This window comes from Eulemur rufifrons, chromosome 18 (assembly GCF_041146395.1).
Source record: "Eulemur rufifrons isolate Redbay chromosome 18, OSU_ERuf_1, whole genome shotgun sequence".
NCBI lineage: Eukaryota > Metazoa > Chordata > Mammalia > Primates > Lemuridae > Eulemur > Eulemur rufifrons.
The window spans coordinates 883,346-896,810 of NC_091000.1; the positions used below are offsets into that span (position 1 = coordinate 883,346).

General features: G+C 38.6%; 1 protein-coding gene across 1 annotated transcript in view; it reads left to right on the forward strand.

Moving 5' to 3' along the window:
- TLL1 (tolloid like 1) overlaps nt 1–13,465 on the forward strand; it is a 163,365-nt gene that overhangs the window by 66,827 nt on the left and 83,073 nt on the right. Inside the window, exons 2-4 of the mRNA XM_069493212.1 lie at nt 8,053–8,163; nt 11,533–11,613; nt 13,081–13,233. Coding sequence (XP_069349313.1) covers nt 8,053–8,163; nt 11,533–11,613; nt 13,081–13,233 — 345 coding nt within the window. The remainder of the gene's footprint in view (nt 1–8,052; nt 8,164–11,532; nt 11,614–13,080; nt 13,234–13,465) is intronic.

The following is a 13,465-nucleotide window of genomic DNA, read 5'->3' on the forward strand; positions in this document are numbered from 1 at the left end:
ATTTTTTTTTTTTTTTTTTTTTTTTTTGAGACAGAGTCTCACTCTGTTGCCCAGGCTAGAGTGAGTGCCGTGGCGTCAGCCTAGCTCACAGCAACCTCAAACTCCTGAGCTCAAGCGATCCTCCTGTCTCAGCCTCCCGAGTAGCTGGGACTACAGGCATGCGCCACCATGCCCGGCTAATTTTTTCTATATATATTTTTAGCTGTCCAAATAATTTCTTTCTATTTTTAGTAGAGATGGGGTCTCGCTCTTGCTCAGGCCGGTCTCGAACTCCTGAGCTCAAACGATCTGCCCACCTCGGCCTCCCAGAGTGCTAGGATTACAGGCGTGAGCCACCGCGCCCGGCCTCCTCATTTTTAAATGTTTGCAAATGATTCAATAAAAAATATCCCTGAAAAAATTTAAAATCATGGAGAGAAAAGCAATGCTGGGCTTTCCTGCAGATACATGGGTGAGCGTGGAAGATGGGAGCATGTGGGAGTGACAGATGCACGTTCCTGATACCCGCTACTCTGGAGAGAAAGTGGGGTTCTGGGAATAACAAGGGGTACATAGGTGGTATAAATGCCATTCTAATAATGAAGATCTGAGGCACATTTTGCAAATTGTTAAAATTTTTGCAAAGCCGAATGGTGAGTATGCTTTTCTGTATAGTTGAAGTAGAAATATGTCATAATTTGTAAGCAGAGAGGGAAGACCCATCTGATTGATTGACTGTATTCACATGGGTCATAAAAGGATGTGTTAACCAGAAAGGATCTAGGTTAGACACGAAAGCAAGGAAGAAAGATCGTTCTGGGGTAAGTGTGGAAAGTGCCTGTCCAAACTCCATCCACACAGGAGGGCGCTCTGCAAAGACCAGATGGACTGATCCCATTAGGTACTGGGATCATGTGAGTGAACTTCCTTGTTCTGATTCCGTGCTAAACAGGCACTCCTCTGAGTATAGTTTTTCTTCATGTGTGTTTATCGATACTGCAAGTATGTCGGTCAGATGCCCTGGGTGCCCCATCCCCTTTAGATAAAGCTATATTTCTTATTGTGAACTGGCATTTTATTTTCACAATAGCAACCTCACATGAGCTTTCTCAGGGATTCTGCGGCATTGAAAATACTAAGTTTTTGATTCTACAAGGCTGGACCTTAAAATAGAGAAAATTCATCAAAAGTAGGTATGACTTTTGAGGTTCTCCCTGGAGACATCTGTCTGTCCTCTGTGGCATATTGTTGACTTTGATTTGTGGTCTCTTGTGACACAGCAAGTCAATGGCTTGTACAGGCACCGACTCAGAGAACAGAGTAATTCAAGCACGTAGCCAACTGTAGTGATAGACTGTCATTCAGAGACACGCAGGATTTGTGTAGTTGGTACCAAAGGTACAGAACTGATAAAACCAGACACCCTGTGAGCAGTTGCTAGGTTAAAATGACTATGCGGTGAAGCCTATTTTTAATATTCCTTGCAGTAATTCAAAGTAGGCTTCAAATACCTGAACCTACTGGAATTATTTGAATGATAAATAGAAGGCCAAATAGTCAATTTAAAATTTACTTTAAATAGTTGTTGATAGAGCCTACCTGATGTGCTAAATTATTAATCCCCAAGGAAAAAGACTTTGCTTTATTTATTTTTTAATTCCTAGTACCTAGCACTATATCAAGCACAAAATATAAGTTTAATAAATCATAATGAATAATGAAGTAGTGTCATAATTTTTGAATGTAATAAAAATGTTTTAAACAATTTTTAAACATTTTATTCTTTTGGGAGAACTTCTTTATGATTTTTTTTAGGTGTTGGCTTGTTTTGTAAGCCTCTAATGATTTTATTAAAGTGACTTAATACACATGAACCTTTACAAAATTTTAGGCCTGATTGGTAAAATACTGCATTGTAAAATTTTGTAAATGAGAGAGTAACTAACATAATTATCTGCAGCTCAAATAACCACAGAAGCAGATGATACTTGCCTCCATTCTCTATAGGTTTTTTTTTCCTTGACCCATCTAGTTTTCCTAAAAAGGAGATTATCTTTCAGTTCATCAGATATTTCACTAAATCATGACACTAAATCCCCCCCAAGAGATAGTGATTACTTGAAATGTTTTGGATGTTATATTGTTACTACCAAAATAAAATGCATACAAATCTGTGGGCTTTTGTTTGTTTTCAAAAATTATTATATGAAAGTATTCCTTTGACAAGGTTTTTGTGCATAATTTAGGTGGAAAATTACAGTTCTGTCTTGGGCCCAAAGACTTAAAGAGCTGACAAGCTTTGAGTCAAAGTATGCATCTAAAATTAATCGGTGATATTGCGAGGAGACTGGAGGGTTGGATGGGCCAAATACCCGGCTTATATCTACCTGCTAAAACTTAGCAATAGTTCTAAATATTTAAATTGAAAAATGACATATTAAGAACTATAATTTCCTGGTATTTGTAAAGATTCTGTTTATTAATACTTAGTATGCATGTATATCTTTCAATTTCACCATCCATTTCTTTTCCTTTTTTATCTCTGACAAGCCCTGAAGCAGTACTAGCAGAGCACTCGGCACCACTGACATCACACCTGGAACGCAGGTGCAGCCTGTGATGAAGTCCACTTTCCTCTAGTGGATGCGTCCTTTGTGCTCTGCTCCCGTTTTTCAGAAAGGTTTGTCATCTCCGTGTGCCAGTACAGGTAACGTCCTTGTTTCTGCAAATCTGAAAGGGGAGGAGCCACCTGTTTCTTCGTGGCCCATACGGTGGAGACGGGTCCACCAGCGTGACCTCCCCAGAAGCTTGTAGCCAGACGGTGCTTCCGACTCGGACTGGTGTAACCCCAGAGGGTGATCTGGGCCTGGGCTAACAGACTCTGCTATGTCAGCTCAACAGTAGGCGTCGTAACATTACAGGCAATAAGAGAATGGTACAGTTTATAAAAAGTAAATTCTGTTAGCAAGTTAGTGGTATTAGTCAATGTCACAGAATTTTCTAATGCTCAAATGGAATGATATTGGTGAGGGTGCCTTATGAATATCGATACCACTCATTTAATGGTGGTATCCGTTACTGCCACTTTATGACTTTATGGAACTTTTAAAGTAAAGCATTAAAACATTGAAAGTAATATTGAGAGGGATATTTCATAATCTTTCAATTTTTTACTTGTTTTGGAGTAAATAAAATTCTCTTTAATTATCTTCCCAATTGTTCAGGATCTCTAAGCGATGAAGAGAAATAGAAATCAGTATGTAGAGTCAAGTTTCAGGATGTTAATGAGTTTTTAAATTTTGGGAATTTTATTTCACTGAGCACATATTTTACGGCTGTGCAGTGGGAGACACTAACCTAAGAACAGGGACCCTGACCTTTGACTTGTGCCGCAAAGGAAATATTTCACAAAAGATTATAATGATAATAATGTTTTTAATGATAATTATTACAAAGATGATAATAACCAGAAAGGTTGGAATGCAACAGTTTCTCTGGACCTGTCATAAAACTAGACTAAATAAAAATGGGGAAATGTAGGAAAAAAGATTCTTCTGTTTGTGTGAAGAGGTGACCAGCCAGTGGTTAAAACGTAGCTAAACTACACAAAAGAGCACATTTGCATGAACAGTCTTACTTCCAGCAAGAGGTCAAGATTTACTCCATGAGCTAGTGTCAATATTTAGAAAATAAAGAAACTTAATTCAAAAGGAAGTATCAGGGTTTATTCCTACACTGGCCACAAGTGTAAACAATTATGGGCGTCAGGGAAGAAAAAATAAATGTTTGCGCTGTCCTTACGAGATTTATGATGTGGGAAATATAAATAAACCAAATCTTGCTAGTGGCTTATTATATGTTTAATATTTGAGCAACATAAGAATGGCAGATTTTAAAAACTGTGAACTACAGTAATTTATTTTCTTAAAGATCGCAAGAGAAAATATTAGGCCAGACCCAAAAAAGCCGCGGTATTTATTTTCATGTTTCTGGATCAAAGTACTTTTCTGTCACTGTTTCTTCTTCTGAGACGAGGAGTTCAGAACGCGCATTTGTGGTGTGGGGCATTTTAAACATGTCAAGAGAACCCTCTCCAGCGGCACGGTGGGCTGCACGCAGATGGGTGCGTGTTTCAGGGGGCCTTTGGTTATGGGAAAAATCTTGTTTTCTGACCTAAATAGAAAGATACGTCTATTTGGAAATTTAGCATTTAATCATACCCATGTTGTAAAATTATATCTAGAGGGGGAAAAAAAAAAAGGTTTGACACAGACAGCTTGGTGCTTGTGTGCTGTGTTCAGAGTGGATTGATCAAGCTAGATTCACCTTGAGCCTGACACATGTTGTGAAAACTGCCTTTGTCACCAGCGTTTCCGTATTCCGGAGGCATGTTCCTGGCTCTGGCAGGAGGTATCATCCGCATCTGTGTATATTTGTTTTGCATTTCAGATCGAACTTCTGATTTTTTGTTGAGATTTCCTGATTTAATAAATAGTTTAAGAAGACAGTGTTTAACTCGAGCAGCAGGGCTGTGTTCTTTGAAGGAACTTCTAAATTTGCAGCATGTTTGGACAATTTCTTTCTTTTTTCCCCCATAAGCAATCATCTAGAGTCTAGTTTTTTTTATATTGTTCTCCTACCACCCTCCAAAAAGTCTACTCTTGGCAGGTAAAGACGTTTTATTTGGTAAAAGTCATGTTCCTAAGTGGCCTTCCACACCAGGGCATGAGAAAAGCGTGATTTAACTTACTGTTAGTGTTCACTACAGGCACATTTTTAGTTGTAGATTAGAAGATTTTGTTGAGTTTATGTAGTAGTGTATGGTAGAAATGGAAATGTAGATTTTTGGGAAAAAACTATAAAATATTTTAAGTCAAACATTGCATGGGGTGCTTTCTTATGCACAGCTAAAATTATGGGACTGGAAATATTTTCTTTTTTATTATCAGAAATTTAAGAAAAACACATACCACATGGAAAAAATTCTTATCTTTTTTTTGAAGAGTGTTTCTGAGAATTTACATAAAATACATTTTTACTTTTGTATCAACAGATTTTAAAATTTTAGATAATTGTTTCTCAGACTTGGAATTTATAACTTTCATGGGGGTCATTTTAGGGGGAAATTTATTCTTTGCATATGAAATGCCACCAGAAAATCATTTTGTTTTTTAAGTAGTATAACATTGTCTAAAGCGTATGCATTAGAACTTTCTAGAACTTTTGTCAAATCTTACTTTTCCCAGGAGTTTGCTTAGTGGCTGTCAATCATGTACAAATAGTTGACTTTCACGCCTTCGCTGCGGGTGTCTGAGGAGATTTTCGCTGTGCCTCCCTGAGCAGTCACAGCAGCTGCTCAGACCTTCACGTGGCGCCATTCTTCGCCCTAAACGCAGCGTCGGAGAGGCAGAGGGTTGCACTGCACACGGGGACGTGTGATGAGCAGACGCTCCCGGCTGTCGTGGAGTCTTTGAACTGTCTCCCCAGAGCCGTGAATCTCGAGATGACTGATCTCCTAGCTCAGTGCTGCATTTCCTGAGCCTGTCAGTGTGGAGTTCAGAGGGAAGGACTAATTTCCCGTAACTGCATCTAACCGTGTACACCACCGGGATGAGAAAGAAGGGCAGCCGCCTTCTCGCTGTTTTTTAGACAAAGTGCATGGCAGTGATCCACTCCGGACGGAGAGCTGGGAGCACTCGTTCTGGGAAGTGGTGAAATGTCCAGCACTTTGGTCGCAGGCAAATCTGCCAGGTGCGCAGCACACCTGGGCTCATCTTGTCACACAGCCGATACCCCAGTTCATGGTGTGTTCCGATTCACATTTTTGTGCCCCACAATATGAATTTGGGGGTACTTAAAGTAGTATTTATTTTAAGAATCTAGCATTGAGAATTTATAGGGGAGCAATGCAGGCTTTCTGTTGTATTTTCAAAATTAGATCGAGGACTCAGAACATAATTATGGCTGAGAACGTCATTATGAAATCCCTGTTGTTGGCGGAAGCACAGTCAGGACGTGGAGCGGACACCTGCCTGGGTCAGTGGGGGCGGGTTTCTGGGGAGGCTTCTGCAGGCAGCGTTCCCAGTGTCACCGACTTCTCGTCCGTGTGGTGCGGTGTACTCTGCAGCGGTGACCCGCTGTCAGGCGTCTCAGTGTTAATTCAAGTAAATATGTTCGTTTCCTTGAGGGTGCTTAGTTTGCAAGTGTTTTCTCCTGCATGGACTGACAGGCTTTGCCACTGGCAAAGTCGTGCTTCTCTCCTTCGTGGGATCCCTTCTGGCAATCCACTGTGGCTTGTCTCCAGAAAGATGTGTGCGGTTGGTGCTTATAGACTCATACGTATTTCTGCACACGGGTTTTCAGAAATCGTAAACGTGAAGCCTTCTTAACGCTGATGGCTGGGCCCAGCGTCACAAAGAAGACCACTGGGGAATCGGAAAGTGCGTGGAAGAGACGTCTTTTGAAGTCAGGGTGCAGGAATCACAGTCTTGGATGCTCATTCTCACCATATGCTATTTTATGAAGTGCACTTATTTGGCATCCGCAACAAAAGCATTCTGCCTTTTTCAGTCTCTGATTAAAAAGAAAATTTTTGTAGTACATTGAAGGCAAATAACCTTTAGGAGAAAAACAAAACCTGCGGTTTTCCATGTAGTTTCAAAATTGTTCTTCCTGACATTTAATTTTGGTCTATTGGTTGGCTTCAACTCCCTTTTTGACCATTGGAATCCAAACAGAATTCCAAACCAATAGTAAATATTCTAATTGCACTTGGACATTTCCCTGGTATTGTCTTCTGCGACCAGTTTCCCATATTACTTTTAGTCCTGATCTCACTAATCTCAAATGGATTGGATCTTAAATGGATCAAATGAATGATAATTCATACTTTTAAAACTGTTTCTTTCCAAATTTTGTCTTTTGATGCAAAATAAATGGAAATACGGTATAAAAAGGAAAACAAAAAATATCAATGTGGATTTGAGAATTTCATGTATCTCTTTGCACTCAAATATCTCATATATATTAGATTATAATGCAAATTCTAAACACATGTTAATATGAGTCGTCATGGTCCCCCTTCCTATACCAATGCATGAATTAAATATTTTAGTGTACAGGAATAGGATGTTTAGATTTAAATAAAAGATGAATTAAGGGAAACTTCAGATGTGCACAATATAAGAATGAAGCCATGCCTTCTAAACTATGTGGTAGGTTGAAAATTCTAAAATGTCTGATTTTTTCCCGTTGATAGTATCAAAACATAAAGATGTGTCTGGCCGACAGTGCGTCAGCGGGTTGGCTTGGCCACTCACTGCTGCTCACTCAGAGAAATACCTGGTTTTCTCCTGAAGCAATTTACGGCGTATTCAGAACTGCCAAGCCGCTCTGAAGCTGGTAGTTTAGGAGGAAAGGCGAGAAATAAAACAGGTTTCCGCACTCCAGACTGTTTTCCCTCTCTGGAAGTGTCGGCGGCCCCAGCCTTTCTGCTCCCCAGAAGTGGCTTGTCCTGGGATGGCTGCTCAGTGCAGGCTACAGTCCATCAAGACATGCATCCTCCTGCCCGGAAAGGCCATTGCAGGAGAATAAAAACCTAAGCCACGTTTGAGTTTTATTGTACTCGCGCTGCGTTTATTTAAATGTGGGACTGAAACTCCATCCTGTGGGGTTGAGCGCCCCAGTTTTCAGGCCAACCAGCTGGCTCAAAGAAGAGAATTTATTCTTGCAGAAAACAGTTACTGCTAATAAAGGTGATGACAGTGATCACCACTTGCTTGTTTCTCTAATTTTAGAACCCCCCCAAATCAGGGACATCTTATTCAAGGAAACTGCTGTTCCTGCCCCCACAGACACCAGAGTAAAACCTGGGTCCTGCCGTTTCACAGGTGACCGACGTTTACACTGTGGCAGGCCCAGTGCGCCCAGTTGTGGCGACTTTCTGAGATGTCTGTCCCTGTTCCAGCCACGTTTCTGTCCTCTGAGCAGTGTTTTCCTCATTATGAACAGCTTTGTTCACACTGACTGCACTCTGAAACACTTTACATTTTAATTCAACTTTTCTTTTTTTAGCTGTGTTTTGGGGCGACATTGCCTTAGATGATGAAGACTTGAATATCTTCCAGATAGACAGGACGATTGACCTCACACAGAACCCCTTTGGAAGCTTGGGGCATACCACAGGTACGGTTGATTGTTTGATTAATTTCATATTCATTTTGGAGAAAATATACTCTTGAAATGTTACCAGTACTCTTTGAGTCATTTTCAATATCCCGCTGATCAACTTCGATTTCCTGCACCCAGATGAACATATTTAGAAATTTAGGTTTTATTCATGGTTTTCATTTTATTAATTAGTTTGACCAACATGTTGCAGTGTTTGCTGTGTCCCAGGCCTGGTCTGAGTGCTTTGCCGGTATGAACCCGGATTCTCATAACAGCCCTGTGAGGGCAGCTGCTAGTACTGTGATTCACAAGGGGAGGGACTGAGGTGTAGACAGTTATATATTAATACCTTCTTTTCGTGGCACGATCTGGAAGTGGCCAAGTCAGAGCTGATATTGGATTCTGAGGAAGGCTGAATTTCCTGCTCTCGAGCACTACATTGAGTTGGTAAAATTTCTACTCTGTGTTATTTTAGAGAAAATTTGCAAGGTTAGAAAGATAAAATTTCTTTTTTTAGTTATAGCTAAAAAATTTAATTGATGTCATGCTTTTTGATCTCCTTGCATTTCTCCTTTTTACTATTTTTTATTTTCCTCTTCTATTCCATGAAAATAAAATATGTAGTTTCTTTCTGGTATCTAGCAAAATGTAATACAATATATATTATAGACTGAAGACTTTTTACTGGAATCATTATCTCTTTGCCTAAACTACTTTTTTTGTAACTTTTTACTATGACTAATTTCAAACATATGACAAAATTGATAGGATAGTACAAGGAGCACTAGTGTTTTATCACCATATTTGCTGTGTGTGTTCGCATATATACAAAAATGCATATAAAATTACATTTTGAAATCAATTGCTGAAAACACAGCATGTTAATATTAGATAATCATTATTCTATGTAATCAAAATAGCTTTATAACATCTAAGACATTTATTTAAAAATAGAAGTTTATAAGATAAAACATAAGGAATTTATTTAAGATAATAGAACACAACTTAATACTAGTATACTTTGGCCTTTGTTATGTGTAGTGACGATCTCTTCTGAAGCATGTACCAATGTAAGGGCGAGATCCTGCTTTGCAGTGTAATCACACGCGGTACCTTCCCGTGGAACGTGTGCCTGGGTAGGGACTCCAGTTGCCGTCTCACGTGTTTTGCTGTCGTGAAGACCATGTGTCCTGAACAGCGGAGCAATGATGCGACTCTGCAAAATCCTAGATTGATTTTAAGTTGCATTTTCAGCTTTTATTAGAGTTTTCATTAGCTTCAAGTTTTATTTAGGTCATTTCTTTAACCTCTCTCCCCCATTATTTTGAAGCCGTCAATCTTCTGTGATTTAAAATTTTTTAATATTATTTAAATTTATTTCATTTATTGTTTAAACTCTGAGATAGTAATAGTTGAGAGAAAAAATGTTATTGCAGATATATAGAATAAAACAGATTATATAATAAAAGCATTTATTCTAAATGTTTATGGGAAAGGTCCACATTTAAAAGTTCAGTAGTAACTTGCACTATTCAGTTGCATTTCAAACAATGTAAAAGTATCTTACATATTTTTTCTGTCTTTTACCTTTCTTGTAATTTGTTTGTACTGCTTTGACTGTATTTCTCATTTCCTAATTTCAAAATATATCATCTTTGCCATAATATTTAGTTAATTTGGGTATTTTCATGGTATTATAAAACTTCTATTCCAATGAAGTGCCTACATGGAATTTTATTTCAATTGCTATGAAATTATTCAAATTTACTAAAAATATTATTAAAAACATGTTGCCTTTGGTAGTTTGGAAACTGCCAAAGGTAGTTTTCCCAATTTTATAATTACTATATCCTTAAATTACCTTAATATTAATAAAGACATTTCTTTTATCTCATAATTAGCCACCTTATAAATCTACTCAGATGTGTTTCTGGCCTATTTAATACAAATATAGTTGCTACATAATGGTCATTTCATGCACATAAATGCCACACTTCAAAAATGTTTCTTGTAACTGCTTAGGAATGAATACATTTAAGTATTACCTAATCTTTCTAAAATGCTCAATGAAAAAATTTCAAAAATTTTTCTCAAGATGCACAGCAAAAATGTGACCAGCAATGCAAATAATTAAGCAGATTATTATCAGCAAACAAGCGCTCTAACCTACTTGCCTTATAAGGACTGACTTGATTTTTCTTTTAAGAGGCTTATATGGCAATAGATTTTGTTACCGTATCTGTTTTTTTCTTTTGTTTTAGTTTCAATCTAGGTAATTATGCTTCAGTATTAATTTTAAAGGGGAAATAGATATTGGAAAGAAATAGTTCAAGTGATCTGATGGTAGTGTGTGGTCTTTGTGTCTGTCTGTCTGTCTTTACTGGCTCAGCTCAAGGGCTGTGAAGCATAGACATTTGCAGTGGTGCAAATCCATCTGCACTTGTTCTGATGTCGTGCATGGTTATATCGGCTGTTTGCGCAGGGGTACCACTTTCTTGTTGACTAAAAACATTCAGTGAAGAGAGACTAGGGGACAACATTGGGAGCAGCATTACATGAAAGCCCTGGGATGGCGTCGGGACTGATTTTTTGCCGAATGCTGTGCTTCCTTGCCTAGGGCAGGGATCCACCTTCTCCAGTCTTGCTGGTAAAATTGCAAGGAGACATTTTCCCTTATTCCTATCCCTTCCTGCTCTTTTTGCACCATAAAATTCTTTACACTCTATTTTTATAAACTTTTCAAATTATATGGTGTAACAGAATATATTTTGTGGCTAAACATTCATTTGGAGTTTTACCTTGTGGCTTTTTTGTAATTACGTGCCATTGGTTTTTATAAACTAGAGAAGCTAATTTCCCAGATTTAGTTGAATCTAGTATAAAATATGATATGCCTTTAAAAACTTTTCAAAATTTATGGAAGCTTTGGAGCAAAACTTGCACTACACATTTGCTCTTCTGATGTTTTTATTTCCATTTGCTGATTTGGCATCTGAAAATACTCAGTTTGTGTTGGGAAAATAGCTGGGGTGCAGTCAGCAGGGCAACTTGCTGTCATCCTGTACAACACCATGTGACGTCAAGGGCACAGTGAGGAAAAATGTTTCACATTAGCAGTACATGACTCAACTGTCATCATGCCCAAATAAAGTCATTTAGGTGGCTCTCGGAGTCTCCCCCACCCCTTGTTTTTAGCCTCCAACATTGGTTGTGGTAGAGTTTTTACCCTCTTGAAAGATTCACAGATATTCATGACTCTAATGATTTAAGACCACATAAAAAATACATCCAAAGAGAAATCAATGTTGCCTTATGCTGTTGTTTATTTGCAAGAATTTTAATGGACTTTAAGTTTAACTTAATTGTTTTCTTTTATTCTATAAGGAGGACTTGGAGACCATGGTATGTCCAAGAAGCGAGGAGCCCTCTCCCGGCTTATCGACAGGATAAGAAGAATTGGCTCTGGTATATCAGTGTTTAAAGTTGCAGACGCTTGACTTGATGTGCAGTGAACGTTATACTCACAGCAGTTTGGTTTATTAAAATCTGTGTGCCATTATGATGTGAAGTATTTAAAGGATATATGCTGAGAAATTTGTATTTTGTTAGCTCATATTTGATGTAAATTTTTTAGAACTTAGAATAATTTGAAATGTTCCTTTAAGATTCTCCTTATTAAAAATGTATCAGGTGTTTATTTTATTGTTGATACTTAACTTCCAGTTAATTTCATATCATACCAAGGTATTTTTGTAAAGCCTGGAGCTACATCAATTTTAATCAAATGAAAAAATATGGTGTTTTGAAATGAAATCCACTTAAATTGACAAACTGATTTATTAAATTAAAAAATAGTTAAAATGTTTTTGACCATTCAAAAAATATTATATATATATATATATATATATAAACATTCAGAAAAACTGCCTCTGGTTTCATAGTTAATATTTATAGTATTGAATTTATTAACAACTATTTGTAGATTTTAGAATTTTTTTAAATTCCTCTATTCATAGCTCATATCCTAACATTTCTTGAGTTGATGGCTTATTAATTAAATACTCACAGCACGTACTTTCAAGGAATAATTTTCCAGGAAAGGTGCTTTGCTCCAGGGTATGGAAGAGACAGGGTTGAGACATTTAATGCTTGTTGTTTCTGAGTCAGTACTAGTGGTAGGAAATCGGTACTGACAGTGAGAGATGACCAAGAAAGGATAATCATGCAAATTTAGGAAAAACAGTAACAAAAACATTATAAACGGCCGCCAAGAAAACTAAGAGACTCTAGACTGGAAAGCGGCTCTGGAACAGAGTCGTCCCGTGTTGCCTGTCAGTGCTGTGCACTGGCCTCCACATCCTGCCACGCACCTTGGGGTGACTCGAGAGGGAGCTGGAATGGAGGCGGCCCAGTGTCCTGTGACCTGGACCACGTCCCTCTCAGTTATTTTGTTTACCTGTACAGTGTAATACTCGGGATTTTAGGCTGTACTGCGGAGCATCAATTCTGATTGAAAGGACTATGGAGGTAGCAGGAGTAAGAAGAGTCTTGAATATCGTGGGACCGTATTAGGCAGTGTCTGTTTTACCATCCGTTGGTAAGGTGATAGTGAGCTAGTCCATTAGAAAATGTAGAGCAATTCTTCTGTGGCCTGTAAGCACGCCTGACTTCTATCTGCTTAAGGCTGTTGTGGAAATTCATCAAAATTCGCTCATAGAGCATTAAGAGATAGTATTTTGACATGAAACACTCAAATATTTTAAGGCTTTTTTTCAAGTATGTAAGATAACTGAAGTTTCCTTTGGTGCATTTTGACTTCAGGCGTATTCATACAACTATGTAAATAAGACATTTCAAATTTTGTCCTTTAAGAGGTAAGCGACTCCCTGACGGAGAACTTAGTTTCACAGACTGTGTTAAATGTCACTGCAGGCCTGGAGCACAACAGCACAGCCCAGGGAAAAGCGTCTCTGCCGCCCTCAGCCCAGAGTGAGAAAAACCGGGTTCCCAGAGCCGCCACGTCCCGCACGGAGAGAGTGTGGCCCGGGGGTGTCATCCCCTACGTCATAGGCGGCAACTTCACTGGTGAGATGCTCCCGGAGCGCCTGTCTGGACAAAGACGCGCACACTGTCGTGCAGATTCAGTGTGATTTTACAGAATATTAACATTCCATATAACATTGTTAATCAAACTTGGAAAAATACTCCGTTAACCTAGGTTATTTAGAATGACTTTGAAACTGAAAAAAGTGTCCTTAGTCTTGTGCGCTACGGGTCTAGAGGACTGCTCGGCTGTAGGCTGAGTTTCACATGTGCC